Source organism: Oncorhynchus gorbuscha, linkage group LG01, assembly GCF_021184085.1.
Source record: "Oncorhynchus gorbuscha isolate QuinsamMale2020 ecotype Even-year linkage group LG01, OgorEven_v1.0, whole genome shotgun sequence".
Taxonomy (NCBI): Eukaryota; Metazoa; Chordata; class Actinopteri; order Salmoniformes; family Salmonidae; genus Oncorhynchus; species Oncorhynchus gorbuscha.
In genome coordinates this window covers 47,284,621-47,304,199 of record NC_060173.1, presented here as the reverse complement: position 1 = coordinate 47,304,199, position 19,579 = coordinate 47,284,621, and the positions used below count along the sequence as shown (strand labels likewise).

Below are 19,579 nucleotides of genomic sequence, written 5' to 3'. Positions count from 1 at the left end.
AGCACTTGGTCTCTGGGCTAGCAAGGCTCCTCTGACAGATTCATTTAGCAGTGGCAGGAAGCAGGAAGCAGGAAACCGAAGCCCTTTAGAGTGATTGCATTATGTCTGACTAATTGTGAGTGAATCCAGAGGATGGAGGGGAAGAGATCCATTGCACGTGACATGTTTGGGCTCCCCATCGGGACAGCTCTATAGTCAGATAGCTCCAGAGTAAGACAAGGGGTTTGGAGAGCACTACAGAGACAGATGAGGCAGAGACAGAATGGAACAGTACACAACCTTCACAAAGAGATTCAACTGTGATGGATGGGAATATGAGCAGAGATAATAGATATTGTTTGACATTTTGTTCATTGGAAGCAAGTTATACAGACAAACGACTACTGCTTCTTTTTGTGTCTTTCCGTTTGGTAACCACGGTGGTGAGTTCTTGGGTTATTATCAGTGCTTAGGTCGATCCCATACAATGGTTACAATTCAAATGTGTAATCTCTGACATGGATGAATCAGTATTGTGAAGAAAAATCATGTCAATCATTTAAAACATGTTTAAAAATATAAAAAATTGATCTTACAGCACCTGCTATTCCCAGGTGGTCACCCATCCAAATTCTAACCAGGCCCGACCCTGCTTAGCTACCAAATGTGTTCAAGGTGGTACGACTACAATCATATTTTTTTGTAACCCATTTTCTCAAATTACAACCTTGGTTAGCTTGCAGGCGCCACAAGGAGTTTCTAGAGAGCGATGAGCCAAAGAAAGCCCTCCCGGCCAAATCCTCCCCTACCCTGCACTGTGCCAATGGTGCGCCTTCCTATGGTGTTCCCGGTCACGGCCGGCAGTAGTGGTGCCTCAGTACTGTAGTACTGTAGTACTTTTGACAGCTGCGTCACTCAGCCCCCCCCAGCAATTGCTGAAGTAAGTTTTGAATCCAATACAGTACTATCATTCAACCTTCCAAGACACCCCAAAGCCAAGCTGAAGGAGGAGACATTACCCAGCTAGAGTGAATTATTTTAGCAGGGCAGGAGAGCAAATTGGCCTAATTTCTGTGGCGGACCCTGAAGCTGCACAATCCACAGACAGCAGATAGCTTCCTTGGTACCAAATCAGCACTCTTATGGAGTTTACATCACTGTTCTCCCCTAGCTCAGACAAACACAACACATGACTATTGGGTAGAGTGCTGTATAGTGTACAACTCAGATAACTGACAGTGTCTTTTCTTCTCCATCCACTAAACCCTAAGAGAGAGAAAGTACTCACAAGTCATTATAGAAATAATGATCAGTATTCAACATTTGCAGCAATACACATGTAGGATAATAATTTGAGTCAGTTTCTACAGCAGGAAAGTAATCCTGCAGCAACAGGAAATCAAGTCAATTTCAAAGTGGATTTTAAAAGTGGAAATTACAAACCTCAGGAGCCTTTTTAAACCTCAAATACACTACACATTTTAACAGGGTGATCAAATGAAGATCCTACATCTGTAGAACTCTACTCTGTATGTGGATAGGTCCTACTGCTCCTCCATTCTTCCGGCCTCATGAGGAGTTCCTATGAAATATGTATCAGCTTCCTGGGTTCTGATGCTTGCCTTTTGAGTGTTTATGGGGGAAATTATGGGAAGAAGTCTGGCGTTACGTGACTGTGAATGGAGGAGCATTGTGGACGAAACAAGAGCCAAGGCAAAGGAGGGGAATTGGAATTGTGTTTTTAATGCACTCACTAGAATGCAGGGAGGAAGACTATAAAGAGGAATGGGTTAGTACTCTTGTGCTCCAGTCTAGTGACCCTCCTGAGAGTGGGTTGGGTGTTATGGAGGATCTAACTGGGATGAGACTGATGTTCTCTGAGGCATGGAGATTCTATGCTCTCTTCGAGGCAAGCAACACTGAACCATGCATGAGAGCACCAGCTGTTCCAGACAAATGTGTGATCATGCTCTCCATAGCTGATGTTAGTAAGACCTTTACTGGGGCCAGCTTCCTGCCATCCAGAACCTCTATACCAGGCGGTGTCAGAGGAAGGCCCTATAAATTGTCAAAGACTCCAGCCACCCTAGTCATAGACTGTTCTCTCTGCTAGCACATGGCAAGCAGTACCGCAGTGCCAAGTCTACGTCCAAACGGCTCCTTAACAGCTTCTACCCCAAAGCCATACGACTGCTAAGCAGTTAATAAGCCTACCCCCTACTTTTTCTATCATTCTGTTAAAAATCGTGCAACATTTCAGCGTCCTGCTACTCATGCCAGGAATATAGTATATGCATATGATTAGTATGTGTGGATAGAAAACACTCTGACGTTTCTAAAACTGGTTAAATCACGGCTGTGACTATAACAGAGCCTGTGTTTCATTGAAAAGCGCAAGAAAAACTGATCACTGAAAACTGGAAAAAGTGTCAATGCGCCACTTGCATGTATTGTTTATGGGAAACCAAATTACATGGGGCTGAGATTGCAAGTCCTACAGCTTCCACAGGATGTCGCCAGTCTTGTCAATTGCCTGGGCTTTGTTTCTTGGTCAAACGAGTAAGAGAGAGCCCATTCCTTCCAGTCTCCGACAGGATGTTTTGGATGAGAAATTTCCGACCGTGATTTTAAGACGTGGAGCTATTGAATACACATCGCCCCGTGATCAATTTGATAGATTATTAACGTTTACTAATACCTAAAGTTGGATTACAAAAGTATTTCGAAGTGTTTTGTGAAAGTTTATCGTCGACTTTTTTCCTTGATCACACACTCTTCATAGATCGATATTTAGGGTATATATGGACCGATTTAATCGAACAAAAGACCCAATAGTGATGTTTATGGGACATCTAGGAGTGCCAACAAAGAAGATCGTCAAAGGTAATGAATGTTTTATATTTTATTTCTGCGTTTTGTGTAGCGCCGGCTATGCTAATTATTTTGTTTACGTCCCCTTCAGGTATTTCGGGGTGTTGCATGCTATCAGATAATAGCATCTCATGCTTTCGCCGAAAAGCATTTTAAAAATCTGACTTGTTGGCTGGATTCACAACGAGTGTAGCTTTATTTCAGTACCCTGCATGTGTGTTTTAATGAACGTTTTAGTTTTAACGAGTGCTATTAGCATTTAGCATAGCGCATTTGCATTTCCAGATGGCTAGATGGGACGCCTGCGTGTCGGGTGCGCTTAAGAAGTTAATCCAATGGCTACCAGGACTATTTGCAGTGACACCCTTTTTTACGCTGCTGCTACTTGCTGTCTATTGTCTGTGCATAGTCATTTCACCCCTACCTACCTTTTTCCATTTTTTAATTTTAAAAAATGTACACCTTTTTCTCCCTAAGTGGTAGGAGTTACAGTCTTGTCCCATTGCTGCAACTTCCATTCGGACTCAGGATGCAGGGATGGGACAAGGACATCCCGGCCGGTCAAACCCTCCCCTAATACCCTGACTACTCCGCTCACGTCGCATGCGTTGCCAAATAATTTCAGAAATCCATATTATTCAATTATTGCACCCACACTGTTCGAGCACGTCAACGAGCGTCTGCGTTGCAAGGGCCAAAATAGAAGTCAATTCTATTAGCGAATCAGATCGAGCTGCAAGTCCTGCCTCTCCCATCTTCTCATTAGTTTATATCAGCAGGTACCCACGTGCCATCTCCTCATTGGTAATACCCATGTGGGTGACTAAAAAGATGAGCAAGGTCGGTGGCGGTAATGCACCTAATTTATGAAAGTTGCCAATCTCAATATAAAGTCCAGAGAAGATAAAGCATGGAAGGAGGAGAGATGACAAGAAACGATTCGGTTGACCGTTTTATGTGTGGATTGATTGTCAGAGTAGAGGACCTTGTGCATTTCAGGTAAAATAACAACTCAATGTTTATATCCCAGGACAAATTAGCTAGCAACATCAAGCTAGCTAAATAGGACAAATTAGCAAGCAAGTGCAAGCTAGCTAGCTAAATTGACATAAATGTTTAATGCTTTTCGACCTGTCCCCAAATTAAAGTAATTGGTTCAGAGTTTGTTTTGGTATTTTAACCTGCGTTTCGTGATCGCATTTGGTGTGGGGGGACAAAATAAATTTATGCACGATGGTGCACGAGCGCAGCCGGTTTGGGTCCCGTGTAAACCAGGCAACGCTAGGCCAATTGTGAGCCTCCTCATGGGTCTCCCGGTCGCGGCAGGCTGCAACACAGCCCGGGATCAACCCCGGGTCTGTAGTGATGCCTCTAGCACTGTAATGCAGTGCCTTAGACCGCTGCGCCACTCGGGAGGCCGTAATACCTACTTAAAAAATAAAACAAATTCTGCATTGTTGGTTAAAGGGCTTGTAAGCATTTCCTGGTAAGGTCTAAATCTGTTCTATTCGGTGCATGAGACTAATCAGATTTGATTTGATGTCCACTATCTCCATATACAATAACGGGCTATGGAGAATATTCAGGTCACTGACATGACCATGAGAACTGTCTCTCATTACCATCTTATTTGCAATCAATATGTATTGAGGGACTGCAGAGAAGCTATGAATGTCTGTGGGTGTACTGTACTGCATCGCCCAGCAGCTGGATGGGCGTCGATGCCTCCCTCAACCTGCTCTTCTCTGCCTGTTGTCTCTCCTCTCTAATGAAAACTAAGAGTCCCATTAGAAGAACCAATAATGTAAATGTGGAGCCATTGCACCAAAAAATACAGTTACATTGTAGCATGGCTGTTTTAAATTGGCCTCTTTTAAGGCCGACAAAAAAATCCCAAAAGGATGTGACGGATTAGAATTCCGTCGTAAGAGTAGAGGCTTCCATCATGGGGATGGAACTAGGTCTGCACAGGTCGCACACCATAACAGTTTCAAAGTTTCATCACATTTTCAAAAACACCCTAATCCTGTCTGTCTGCATGCAGTGATAATACATTTGATGTGTGTTGGTTTTTTCAAGCAGCCACAGCAGCATCAACAGTAGCAGCAGGTCTCAGGGATGGATTGATAGAGGCCACCCCAGTGACCCAATGAGAGTTAACCCCACAAAGAAATAGGACTGGGATGTGACTATGGGCACAGACTGACTGGACATTGGGCTGCTGGTGGGCTGACATCCATGCTGTCTGTCCATTAATCAGACCATCAGACCAGTGATGAAGTTCTGATGTCTGCTAATCCTCTGTAATCTGTCTAGGGAAGCATGGCTGCAGGATCTGGGGGGTGTTGGCTAGCTGTGTTTATATACAAACTTTGGGATTGTCACTTTAAAACATGTCGTTAGACCTAGTATAAACCAGGCTTAAGGCTTGGGATAAGCTATGGGCTGGGCTGGGATACCTTGTACAGAATCAGTCTGACAAAGGCATTCCTCTGCAGCAGCTGCTCCAAGTCCCAGAGCTTCCAGACAGACTATGGAGCCACATTCAGCAAGGCCAAACATGTAGTGAAGTAACAGTGAATACTACAACAACACCCTGGTAACTATACTGTTTTAACAACAAACTGCTACAGATGTAGGATCTTAATTTGAGCCAGTTTGCTGCAGAAGGAAAATAATCCTGCATCAACAGAAAATGTGAATTATTGTGTGGATTATAATTAATGGACATTTTTGTAGGGGTTGGTACATTTTTCTTAAGGGAAAGTAAAGTCTGAAATGTAAAGAATTACAGACTTCAGAACCCTTTTTAAACCCTCTTAGGGACGACGCCGAATGTAGTTCCAGTGCAGGAACATCAATCAGCGGAAATTTCAGAGCGCCACCTATAGTTTTCGATAAAACTCTAACTTTCATTAAAACACACATGCAAGGTACTGAATTAAAGCTACACTCGTTGTGAATCTAGCCACCAAGTCAGATTTGTAAAATGCTTTTCGGCGAAAGCATGAGAAGCTATTATCTGATAGCATGCACCCCCCAAAATACCAGAACGTCACCAAAACAACAGATTTTGCGGTAGCCGGCGCTACACAAAACGCAGAAATAAAATATAAAACATTCATTACCTTTGACGAGCTTCTCTGTTGGCACTCCTATATGTCCCATAAACATCACAATTGGGTCTTTCTCCCGATTAAATCCGTCATTGTATACCCAAAATGTCATTTCATGAAGGCCAGTCTGATCCAGGAAAATTCCCCTTTACAAGACGCAACGTCACTTTTTAAAATGACAAAAGTTGCCTATAAACTTTTACAAATCACTTCAAACTACTTTTCTAAACCAACTTTAGGTATTAATAAACGTTAATAATCTATCAAATTGATCACGGGGCGATCTGTATTCGATAGCAGCAAGTCTTGAAATCATCCTCCATGTTTACACTTTCATAACATCCTGCGGTGCACCTCAAGACAGGAAGTGCCTATACGTCATCTAACCAAGGATAAAGCAGCCATAAAATGCCGGTACTGGCGACATCGTGTGGAAGCTGGAGGCATTGTAATGGGATCCAAGTTTTTTTTCTGTCGCCTTAGACAATACATTTTTTTTGTGTTTTTGGTGAACAGTTTTCCCTGGGATTTTTACTCCTAAACACGTTCTGTTATAGCCATAGACACGATTTAACCAGTTTTAGAGACTTCAGAGTGTTTTCTATTCACACATACTTATCATATGCATATACTATATTCCTGGCATGAGTAGCAGGACGTTTAAATGTTGCAAATTTTTTTACAAAAAGCTGCAAAAATTCGCATCATCCCTAACAGGTTTTAAACCACAAATACACTACCAGTTTTACATCTCCTGTTATCCTGTAAATGCCCATTAATTATAATACAATTCACATTTACTGTTGCTGCATGATTGTTGTCTTTCTGTAGAAAAGTGACTCAAATTAACATCCTATATCTGTAGTTGTGAGGTCCATGACCTTAATGAGGCTGAATCTGGACTCACCCGAAGGCCTCACTGCTGGCTCTCTTGGTTCCTGCCTTTGGGCGACGTGGCCTCAGTTCCCCAGTCATGGTCCTATCTGAAACACAATACAACGTCGGCTATAAAGTCATATCCATTTAGAGGTTCAGTAATGTCAGGTGTAAGGACAGGTGTGTCCTTGTAAAGCAACCCCCCTGGGGAAATTGGAATGGAGTTGGACAGGTGAGCAGAATATCCTGCCAGATAGTGTCTGACCTTTTACAACCCCAGGCACTCAGATGCACACACACAGACACACAAATACTGGTGTGCGCACACACTCACACACATACACTCTCCCAGAAGGAAATATTAACGAGAGGACTCTGAGCCTAATTGCCCTCTGTCTGCCAGAGTCAAATTAATTGCCTCCCACAGTCATGTTGCATCACTCCTTCCAACATGTACCTGTCTGTCAATGCAGAGTTCCCTGACCAGAACTGACCCATTATCTCTCTCTCTCTCTCTCTCTCTCTCTCTCTCTCTCTCTCTCTCTCTCTCTCTCTCTCTCTCTCTCTCTCTCTCTCTCTCTCTCTCTCTCTCTCCATTCATTCATCCTTTTTCTCTCTCTCTCTACTTTCTCCTCCTGATCTCATTTGAGCCATGCTGTGTGTTGGAAAAGGTTCCACATCTCTCAAATCTTGAATGAAAAAAGCTCTACGGTACATGTCCACTCAGATGTTGTCAAAGTAGCCGTCCAAGATCCAACGTGAGAGCAAGAGAGAGGGTTTACTGTCATTTGTCTTTTCTCTCAAGAGACTGCTCTCTTCCACCCTTTTCTTTTCTTCTAAATCATACATTTTTTTGGGGGGTCACATACACATACTTAGCAGATGTTATTGGTCACATACACATATTTAGCAGATGTTATTGTGGGTAAAGCAGTATGTAAACATTATTCAAGTGACTAGTGTTCCATTATTAAAGTGGGGCGGCAGGTGTGGTTAGAGCGAAAGGATCAAATCACAGAGTTGACAAGGTAAAAATCTGTCATTCTGCCCCTAAACAAGGCAGTTAACCAACTGTTCCGAGGCTGTCATTGAAAATAAGAATTTGTTCTTAACCTATTTGCCTAGTTAAAAACATTTTTTAAAGTGACTAGGGATTTCATGTCTATGTATATAGGACAGCAGCCTCTAAAGTGCAGGGGTGAGTAACTGGGTGGTAGCTGGCTAGTGATGGCCATTTAACAGTCTGATGGCCTTGAGATAGAAGCTGTTTTTCAATCTCTCGGTACCTGTGCACCTGTACTGACCTCGTCTTCTGGATGATAGCAGGGTGAACAGGCCATGGCTCAGGTGGTAGATGTCCTTGATTATCTTTTTGGCCTCCCTGTGACATCGGGTGCTGTAGGTGCCCTGGAGGGCAAGCAGTGTGTCCCCGGTGACGCGTTGTGCAGACCGCACCACCCTCTGGAGAGCCCTGCGGTTGCAGGCGGTGCAGTTGCCGTACCAGGCGGTGATACAGCCCGACAGGATACTCTCAATTGTGCATCTGTAAAAGTTTCTGAGGGTCTTAGGGGCCAAGCCGAATTTCTTCAGCCTCATGAGGTTGCGCCTTCTTCACCACACTGTCTGTGTGGGTGGACCATTTCAGATCGTCAGTGCGGTCCACTGCAGTCCCATCGATGTGGATAGGGGCGTGCTCCCTCTGCTGTTTCCTGAAGTCCACGATCAGCTCCTTTGTTTTGTTGACGTTGAGTGAGAGGTCATTTTCCTGGCACCACTCCGCCAGGTCTCGTCAATGTTGGTAATCAGGGCTACTAATGTTGTGTCGTCTGTAAACTTGATGATTGATTTGGAGGTGTGTGTGGCCACACAGTAATGGGTGAACAGGGTGTACAGGAGGGAGCTGAGTAGCACCTTGTGGGGCCCCAGTGTTGAGGATCAGTGAAGTGGAGATGTTGTTTCCTACATTCACCACCTGGGGGCGGCCCTTCAGGAAGTCCAGGACCCAGTTGCACAAGGCGGGGTTCAAACCCAGGGCCCCGACCTTGATGATGAGCTTGGAGGGTACTATGGTGTTGAAGGCTGTGCTGCTCCTCTCTACTGCTGGTCTTACTAACTGCCCTGACAGATGCCCTGACAGATGTCTGCTTATTTCAATGATGCTATGTTTATCTTAGAAGGTTAACTGTCATACAGCAACGTCTATGTTGCATGTATTTAAAAGGTCTGTCAACACTATAGAGCTGCATACTCCCTCAACTTCACCCAGGGGCCTGACTGACAGGCCCACTCTCTACCTCCTCTCTCCTCACTCTCTCTACTGTACCTGTCCATCCAGCATCACTTGTCTTAGTCCACACAAAGGGCGCAATTCAATCAAACACACATTGCAGTTTATAGCTATAATTTCATAGTTTGACAATACAGAACTTGGATTTGACTCCGCTCAAACCTTTCTACGTAGGACTCAACTTGACACTTGGACCTTATGACTTAAAACTTACTCGAAACTCAAGTAAGCGTGACTTGGTGACTTGGTGATCTCATCTCTGGATAACAGGTGAATTACTCTACACAATATAGGCCTACACACTTTGAGAACCAGGGAAAAGCACTGCACAAACAAAATCCAATGCCATTATCATCATCTTCATGTTTGACACCAACGAAGTCGCATCGGTGGCAATACAGTATGTTTCTGTCAAAGCGCCAGCCAGCCAGCAGCACACGACACAATGTTGAACGTACATCAGACTCCGGCAGCAGCAACAGCCCGCCCTGACAGAAGTGACACCCCATGGCAGCATTGTTTATGAAAGAAAGGCACACTGCTGTTTGTAGTGCATTACACTTTTAGTGCTGGGTTTATGAGCACCGTCACCTGCCGTCTGTTAGCTGCCTGGCTGGCAGCTATTAATCGGCCAACAGTGGAGATTCATATCGCTGTCAGGTCACGGAAACACTCACAGCTTGCTTATGGGTAATTTTGCGTGAATGATCAGGGCTATTCATTTTTGTATTACTTTGTATTGTTAGAGAAACACGTACAGCGCAGTGAAAGAGAACATCAAAGGGAAAGAGTGAGAGTGGTACGAGAATATATTTTATGCACTGTGGTTAGTGATTGTATGGGGACATTCATTTTCAGCAGTTGGAAGGAAATGACATCAGGTGTATGACCCTAGCGAGGCAAACGGATAGATATTGGAAATCAATTGTATGTTGCAAGTGTAACAGAGTGCATTCTCTTCTGCCCCAAGCAGAAGAGAAGCTCAAACTAGCAACCTTCTGCACAACATTTAACATGCTGCGGTTTCACATCCACTACACAAGGGTCACACAACAACCATACAGTCTATGACACGCACACACACGCAGATTCACATGCGCATGCACACACGCACACGCACACGCACACACACACACACACACACACACACACACACACACACACACACACACACACACACACACACACACACACACACACACACACACACACACACACACACACACACACACACACACCACTTTCTGTCTTTCCCAGTGTGTGAGTGACAGAGGCTTTAGTTGCTCTGGCCCAAGCTGCAAAATCTGATTGATTCCTGCCTTCCTGGCAGATACTGATCTACATAGCCTCTTCAATCATCTCAGCTCACCACACACACGCAAGCTACCTTTAGATCACATCAACCCATATCATCAACATCCTCACATGCTCCTGTTGCTACTGCCTGTGTGCTATGAGGCTTCCCTTCTATTGCACAGATAATCAAGCATCCTTGAACAAATTTGGTCAGGTATCTGCGCACGGAATATGTTCCAGTCGTGCTCATCAAAAGGATAATACTTCTCACCTTAAATTCAGGCACAATAAACATACAGTGTTCACATTCGATATGCGCTTACGCATCATCAATGTGCTTTCATACTACCACACAAGGAAGGAAGGAAGGAAGGAAGGAAGGAAGGAAGGAAGGAAGGAAGGAAGGAAGGAAGGAAGGAAAGAGAGTGAGAGAGGGTTCCTGTATAAAAAATGTACAGAGAGAGAGAGAGACAAAAAAGGCAGGCTGCCCTATACTCACGTCTTAGGCTGTGGTATTCACTCTTGAACAGGGTACCAGACTGAGGGAGACAGAGAGAGAGAGAGAGAGAGAGAGAGAGAGAGAGAGAGAGAGAGAGAGAGAGAGAGAGAGAGAGAGAGAGAGAGAGAGAGAGAGAGAGAGAGAGAGAGAGAGAGAGAACAAAGAAAGAGAGAGAGAGAGGAAGATGGAGAGAGAGAGAGAGCGAGAGGGGGGGGATGCCTTCAAACAAACAGAATCAGCGGAGACTCTCCTATTCTAATCTCTCCTTCCCAGTGTCTCTCTGCAACCCTAACAGAGCGGAAAGGAGAGGAGACTGCTCACTCTGGAATCAATGACCACGCTCTAAGAACTGTACCAGCGGGATGTACCATGTCACTCCACAGCAGTGAGCTCGGGTTGGTGGGCTGACCCACTCTGTAACAGGCATGGGGGTGCTGTGTGGACTGGAGTGAATGCTACAGCTGTGTGGATGCTCCTACTGTATGTAACAGCCACACAGAGCTCTCAGAAATTGTCACTGTTTATTGAAGTAGCAAAGGTACAGAAGGACTGGAGGAATGCAGGCTGTACTGAGGTAGAAGTGGAGACAGGCAGAGGCACAGAGAGAGAGAGAGAGAGAGAGAGAGAGAGAGAGAGAGAGAGAGAGAGAGAGAGAGAGAGAGAGAGAGAGAGAGAGAGAGAGAGAGAGAGAGAGAGAGAGAGAGAGAGGACAGATCCACGAGCAGAGACAAGCATCACAGAGGGAGGCTGTGGGAAAAACCTAATTTCCTGGTTCAGAGGCAGACACAAAGCCGAAAGTACTAGAGTTCAAGCACCACCTCACTCACTGCATTAAATGTACTGTAATATGAAACAAGAGAAGACATGTTGGCTACTGTGCTGCATGAGAAATAGTGGCTGGGGCAGCATTTAAGAAAGCAACTAATTATAATCTGTATTGCCGTCTCCATCTCCTGATAAAGCAAAGTGAGAGCTCTCCATTGAGCATTCTTCAGATTCATCCCTGACAATCATCTACTGAGAGAGCAGAACTAAACAGCAGCTGCTTGCTAGATTGGGCCTAAAAAGGTGCCTCATCGTCAACCTGTGAAAGACAAGTGCAGGACAGACAGAAGATTGTATTTGTTTGGATAGGAACAGCACAGTCTCAACTTTTCACTCGCAGATTGTCCCAGACGGTTCCTTTTTCTTTCTATCTCTCGCTCTTTCTCTCTCTCTATTTCTCTCTCTCACCGACTGCTACCCCCCCACTTCTCTCTCTCTCTTTGTCTCCATCTCTCTAAGCGGTGTCAGCAATACTCACTCGCTACTAAAACAGCCGTTGTTCCATCGTTCACGCAGCGGGGGGACAGAGGGAGTCACGCATGAGCGACATAAAAGCTCCATCACATCAGAGATCCTCACGCCCTCCCTCCCCTCACCACTGTCAGTCTCACACACACACACACACACACAAAATCAAATCAAATCAAATTTATTTATATAGCCCTTCGTACATCAGCTGATATCTCAAAGTGCTGTACAGAAACCCAGCCTAAAACCCCAAACAGCAAACAATGCAGGTGTAAAAGCACGGTGGCTAGGAAAAACTCCCTAGAAAGGCCAAAACCTAGGAAGAAACCTAGAGAGGAACCGGGCTATGTGGGGTGGCCAGTCCTCTTCTGGCTGTGCCGGGTAGAGATTATAACAGAACATGACCAAGATGTTCAAATGTTCATAAATGACCAGCATGGTCAAATAATAATAAGGCAGAACAGTTGAAACTGGAGCAGCAGCACAGTCAGGTGGACTGGGGACAGCAAGGAGCCATCATGTCAGGTAGTCCTGGGGCACGGTCCTAGGGCTCAGGTCCTCCGAGAGAGAGAAAGAAAGAGAGAATTAGAGAGAGCATATGTGGGGTGGCCAGTCCTCTTCTGGCTGTGCCGGGTGGAGATTATAACAGAACGTGGCCAAGATGTTCAAATGTTCATAAATGACCAGCATGGTTGAATAATAGTAAGGCAGAACAGTTGAAACTTGAGCAGGAGCATGGCCAGGTGGACTGGGGACAGCAAGGAGTCCTCATGTCAGGTAGTCCTGGGACATGGTCCTAGGGCCCAGGCCAGTTGAAACTGGAGCAGCAGCATGGCCAGGTGGACTGGGGACAGCAAGGAGTCATCATGTCAGGTAGTCCTGGGGCATGGTCCTAGGGCTCAGGTCCTCCGAGAGAGAGAAAGAAAGAGAGAAGGAGAGAATTAGAGAACGCACACTTAGATTTACACAGGACACCGAATAGGACAGGAGAAGTACTCCAGATAAACAAACTGACCCTAGCCCCCCGACACATAAACTACTGCAGCATAAATACTGGAGGCTGAGACAGGAGGGGTCAGGAGACACTGTGGCACACACACACACACACACACACACACACACACACACACACACACACACACACACACACACACACACACACACACACACACACACACACACACACACACACCCCGCCAGTTTTGTTTCCCCAGAAACATAACAAATGGGATATCAATTACAATCCCGGTTTTGTCAATGTAGCGTTTCGGGCCTGCCAGTAGTGCAGACCGGGACAGAGGCTATGCCGGGTGTGCGCTCATGATCTGAAGAGGGGGAAGGTGGGAGGGGGGGATGTAATAATGTACTATTTAGTAGTTCATATCCCTAAATGCCTTTTAATTGGGCGGAATGTCATAAGTCCCCGCCTTCATTGATTGTTCAGGAAGCTCATCGGATCCCAGCCAGGGCGGGTTCAAATGTACTTTTCTTTCTCACAGAGAGGGAAAAGCTGTTCACTTTTCCAGACAGCTAATAATAGGCTAGATAGTAGCTACTAGCTTCATTAAGTTTTGGTCACCATGAGATTAATAATTATAGCAAGCTAATCAGCATGGATATCTGAAAATGGTTGTGCACAGCCAAGCGCAAAAAAATGGAGGACCACCAAGTCGAGTGCAATGTCGAGTTCACTGAGCGGCCTGCTGGCCTGACCACCGAGGTTGAGGAGCCTAGAAGCAAATGTAATACCCGCCCATCCCCACGCTGCCTGCTGACCAACAAGATGGAGAAAAGCCAGGGCCTAGCACCAACAACAGCACTAGGATAACATCCAATGACAATTTTAGCATGTAAATCTTGGTGGGGCAAAAAAATAAATAAGTGGAATGCATGCCTGCAAAGCCACTACACAACACAACAATAAACAATACATTCATTTCACTATAACCGTGACAAACGGTGCCCACAAACTGTGAGGGCCTACATAAAGCTGTATCAACAGCAGAATCCCAACAGCAGTTCCAACACCTTACCACTGCTACACCTGGTGTCAGGATTATAGGTTATAGGTTATAGGTTATAGGCTACAGTAGAACAGTCAGAACAGTAGGCAAAATTTAGAGGGGTACCAGCAACCGTGTGTGAAAACCTTGTGAAGACTTACAGAAAACATTTGACCTCTGTCATTGCCAACAAAGGGTATATAAGAAAGTATTGAGAAACTTTTGTTATTGACCAAATACTTATTTTCCACCATAATTTGCAAATAAATTCATAAAAAATCCTACAATGTGATTTTTCTGGATTTTTTTTCCATTTTGTCTGTCATAGTTGAAGTGTACCTATGATGAAAATTACAGGCCTCATCTTTTTTTAAGTGGGAGAACTTGTACAATTGGTGGCTGACTAAATACTTTTTTGCCCCACTGTACATATCTCCCTGGCATATTACATCACTTATGCAGCAGCATACAATACATTTTTGGACTCACATTGTTCATGCTATGCTCACTTGAACAGGAAGGTGGCGCGGCGGTCCTCCAAGTTAACAGTTGTTTTGAGTGCATCATTGACAGCCTGGCCATTGTTGAATGTTTATCATTTTAAACTTGGAAAAGAGCCCCTTAATCCCAGATTTGGCACCACACAGCCACACAGACCACACGCAGTCATTGAATTTGTGATTTCTAAGTTGTTGTGTAATGTTTATGTCCAATGGCCGATGAACACAGATACATTTGTCTGTAATTTTTCTTCATTATGTCTATTCATATGACAAGGATTAAAAAGGATTTGCCAGTAGATTGTCGACTTGATTCATGATGATGACTGCTAAATAAGATTGTGAAAGTAAGTTGCTGACATGATCAGTCCAATCAAAGCTACTGTACATATAACGTGATTTGACATAATTTTATCTGTGGCCAATGACTATGAGCATTCTTGGATGGGCACTTCTATGGCAGCAGCCGAATGGCTAAAATGTTCAAGGTCTCCTCTTATACTTGGCAGTGACGTAAAGTCCCCATGAGTGACAGAACACTGAGCCAATCACGGGGCAACACTCCCTATTTTCTGCAGGCTTGCCCAACCACCACAGAAAGCCCTGAGCAAGGCTGAAACACCTGCATTTTGGAGATGCTTTACTCAAGAAAACAAAAAACAGGCCATGTTTGTATGCGGCTTTATTAACTCAATGATATATTATTTTTACAATGTTTGTAAACTGACATGTGATACGTATTGATGCCAAAATTACATGAAAAACATACATTATAACATGCTAAAAATGTGTGGCTCAAAACAGGTGTGTGTTGTTCTCGGAATGGGCATTTAATCTTATTCACGGCAGATTCAAGTTAGCAACTGCCATGTAGGACATTACACATCAGCTATGACTGTAGAATATGCACTTAGTTTGACTTAGTTTGCTTTTCTAAAACTCTCCCATACTTAAAACATTGAGCACCTGGCGCTCATTGCGTATTGTCAAAAAATTGTCAGAATTGTAGCCAATAGTTGTAATGATTTAAGTTTAACTTCTTGATGCACCCATCCAGTGAGAGGGATGATTTTCGTCAACTTCCGCTGAATTGCAGAGCGCCAAATTCAAATTAAAGTACTAAAAATATTTAATTTTCATGAAATCACAAGTGCAATATAGCAAAACACAGCTTAGCGTGTTGTTAATCCACCTGGCGTGTCAGATTTCAAAAAAGCTTTTCGGCGAAAGCAAACCAAGCGTTTATGTAAGGACATCTCTCTCAGCAGATAAAACATTACAACAGCTAGCATCCAAGTAGATTGGTCACGAAAGTCAGAAAAGCAAAAAAATGAATCACTTACCTTTGATGATCTTCGAATGTTTGCACTCACTAGACTCCCAGTTACACAATAAATGTTCCTTTTGTTCCATAAAGATTATTTTTATATCCAAAATACCTCCATTTGTTTGGCGCGTTATGTTCAGAAATCCACAGGCTCGAGTGGTCACGACCGGACAGACGAAAATTCCAAATAGTATCCGTAAAGTTCGTAGAAACACGTCAAACATTTTTTAGAGTCAATCCTCAGGTTGTTTTTACAATATTTAATCGATAATATTTAAACCGGACTGTAGCTTCTTCAATGGGAGAGAGAGAGAAAATGTATGCTCCAAGCTGTTGCGCATGCAAAACGCTGCTGGAACCCAGCCATCCAATGACGCAATGTGATCTTTCTCGCTCATTTGTCAAAATAAAAACCTGAAACTATGTCTAAAGACTGTTCACAACATGTGGAAGCCATAGGAAAAGGCAATGGAACAGAGAGCTTTCAGGAAAAACAGCACTCCCGTGTTGGATTTTCCTCAGGTTTTCGCTTGCAATATTAGTTCTGTTATACTCACAGACAATATTTTGACAGTTTTGGAAACTTTAGAGTGTTTTCTATCCTAATCTGACAATTATATGCATATTCTAGATTCTGGGCCTGAGAAATCGGCAGTTTCATTTGGGTACGTTTTTCATCCAAAATACTGCCCCCTACACTCAACAGGTTAAGCGATGTCTGTAAGAATCTTTGATAAGATACTGGTGCTCATCCTCTCAAGCTGATATATGCATGTTGGTAGGCCCAAATGAGGATAGGGCCGACTGCAGCTACAGCTGCATTTTGGATACAAATGTGGTAGTGGGGCACATATCTTTCTTGTGTTATCATATCAATAAATGGTTGGAGATGTTAATGGCTACATTCCAGATACATTTTTGTATGTTTTAACAGTAGCACGACCAATCTACCTTGTGTTATTAGGGCTCTAAAGCAATACTGGTTTAACATTTTAAATGCCCCCTCAGGCACTTCATCCTGGAGTTGGGCCTGACACACACACACACACACACACACACACACACACACACACACACACACACACACACACACACACACACACACACACACACACACACACACACACACACACACACACACACACACACACACACACACACACACACACACACACACACACACACAGTCCCTGCAGACCACACTACACATATTCATCACTCACTCTCCATGGCAGACAAGTAGCATAGTCATTTAAGGTCCAATGCAGCCGTTTTTATCTCAATATTAAATCATTTCTGGGTAAAAGTTAAGTACCTTACTGTGATTGTTTTCAATTAAAATGGTCAAAAAGAAACAAAAATAGCTTATTAGCAAAGACAACTTTCTAAAGCAAGAATTTAGCTAAGACTGTCTGGAGTGGTCTGAGAGGTAAAACTGAAAACAAACTGTTATTGGCAGAGAGGTTTGGAACTCTCTTTCTTATTGGTCTATTAACTGATGTCACCAAGCAGGCCAAAACTCCATCCCACCAAAACAGGCTGACATTTCAGTCGCTCTTTTCAACCAGCTCATACACTAAAAGGATATGATCATCATTTTTACAATTTAACAGTATTATTCCAACCTCATAGTGTGAAAATACTGTATATACAGTACCAGTCAAAAGGTTGGACACACCTTATTCAAGGGTTTTTCTTATTTTTTAAAACTATTTTCTACATTATAGAATAATAGTGAAGACATCAAAACTATGAAATAACACATATGGAATCATGTCGTAACCAAAAAAGTGTTAAACACATGTATTTTATATTTTGAGATTCTTCAAAGTAGCCACCTTTTGCCTTGATGACAGCTTTGCACATGCTTGGCATTCTCTCAACCAACTTCACCTGGAATGCTTCTCCAACCGTCTTGAAGAAGTTTGCACATATGCTGAGCACTTCTTGGCTGCCTTTTCTTCTCTCTGCGGTCCAACTCATCCCAAACCATCTCAATTGGGTTGAGGTCGGGAAAAGCCAACTGATATTTACACCTGAGGTAATGACTTGCTGCACCCTCAACAACTACTGTGATTATTATTATTTGACCATGCTGGTCATTTATGAACATTTGAACATCTTGGCCATGTTCTGTTATAATCTCCACCCGGCACAGCCAGAAGAGCACTGGCCACCCCTCATAGCCTGGTTCCTCTCTAGGTTTCTTCCTAGGTTTTGGCATTTCTAGGGAGTTTTTCCTAGCCACCGTGCTTCTACACCTGCATTGCTTGCTGTTTGGGATTTTAGGCTTGGTTTCTGTACAGCACTTTGGGATATCAGCTGATGTACGAAGGGCTATATAAATACATTTATATAGCCCCTTGATTTTATTTTATTGTGGAGGCCAGGTCATCTGATGCAGCACTCCATCACTCTCCTTATTGGTCAAATAGCCCTTACACAGCATGGAGGTGTCTTGAAAAAATAATCTACTCCCACTAAGTGCAAACCAGATGGGATGGCGTATCACTGCAGAATGCTGGTTAAGTGTGCCTTGAAATCTAACTAAACCACTGACAGTTTCACCAGCAAAGCACCCCACACCATCGCACGTCCTCCATGCTTCATGGTGGGAACCACACATGAGGAAATCATCCGTTCACCTACTCTGCGTCTCACAAAAGACACGTCGGTTGGACCCAAACATCTGTCCTTTGGACTCATCAGACCAAAGGACAGATTTCCACCGGTCTAATGTCCATTGCTCGTGTTTCTTGGCCCAAGCAAGTCTCTTCTTCTTACTGGTGTCCTTTAGTAGTGCTTTCTTTGCAGCAATTTGACCAAGGTGGCCTGATTCACGCAGTCTCCTCTGAACAGTTGATGTTGAGATGCGTCTGCTACTTTAACTCTGTAAAGCATTTATTTGGGCTGCAATCTGAGGTGCAGTTAACTCTAGTGAATGTGTTCTCTGCAGTATAGGTAACTCTGGGTCTTCCTTTCCTGTGGCGGTCCTCATGAGAGCCAGTTTCATCATAGCGCTTGATGGTTTTTGAGGCTGCACTTGAAGAAACTTTCAAAGTTCTTGAAATGTTCCTTATTGACTGACCTTCATGTCTTAAAGCAATGATGGACTGTCGTTTCTCTTCGCTTATTTGAGCTGTTCATGCCATAATATGGAATTTGGTATACCACCCCTACCATGTCACAACACAACTGATTGGCTCAAATGCATTAAGAAGGAAAGAAATTCCGCAAATGAACTTTTAACAAAGCACACATGTTAATTTAAATGCATTCCAGGTGACTACCTCATGAAGCTGGTTGAGAAAATGCCAAGAGTTTGCAAAGCCTTCATCCAGGCAAAGGGTGGCTACTTTGAAGAATCTCAAATATAAAATATGTTTGTTTAACACTTCTTTGGTTATTCCATGATTCCATGTTCGTTATTTCATAGTTTTGAAGTCTTCACTATTATTCTACAATGTAGAAAATAGTCAAAAATCAAGAAAAACCCTGGAATGAGTAGGTGTCCAAACTTTTGACTGGTACT

The 19,579-nt window shown here is 43.7% G+C and overlaps 1 protein-coding gene across 2 annotated transcripts in view; it reads right to left on the bottom strand.

The window, feature by feature from the left end:
* The window catches only part of LOC124009412 (RNA-binding Raly-like protein), an 81,577-nt gene extending 70,486 nt beyond the window's left edge, over window positions 1-11,091 (bottom strand). Inside the window, exons 1-2 of one of the 2 annotated variants that reach the window (XM_046321330.1) lie at window positions 10,925-11,091; window positions 6,874-6,949 (exon numbers count right to left, since the gene is read on the bottom strand). In XM_046321330.1, coding sequence (XP_046177286.1) covers window positions 6,874-6,941 — 68 coding nt within the window. In that variant the 5' untranslated portion in view covers window positions 6,942-6,949; window positions 10,925-11,091. The remainder of the gene's footprint in view (window positions 1-6,873; window positions 6,950-10,924) is intronic. The other variant, XM_046321257.1, reaches the window with a different exon arrangement.
* Between the last annotated feature and the right edge of the window lie 8,488 nt (window positions 11,092-19,579).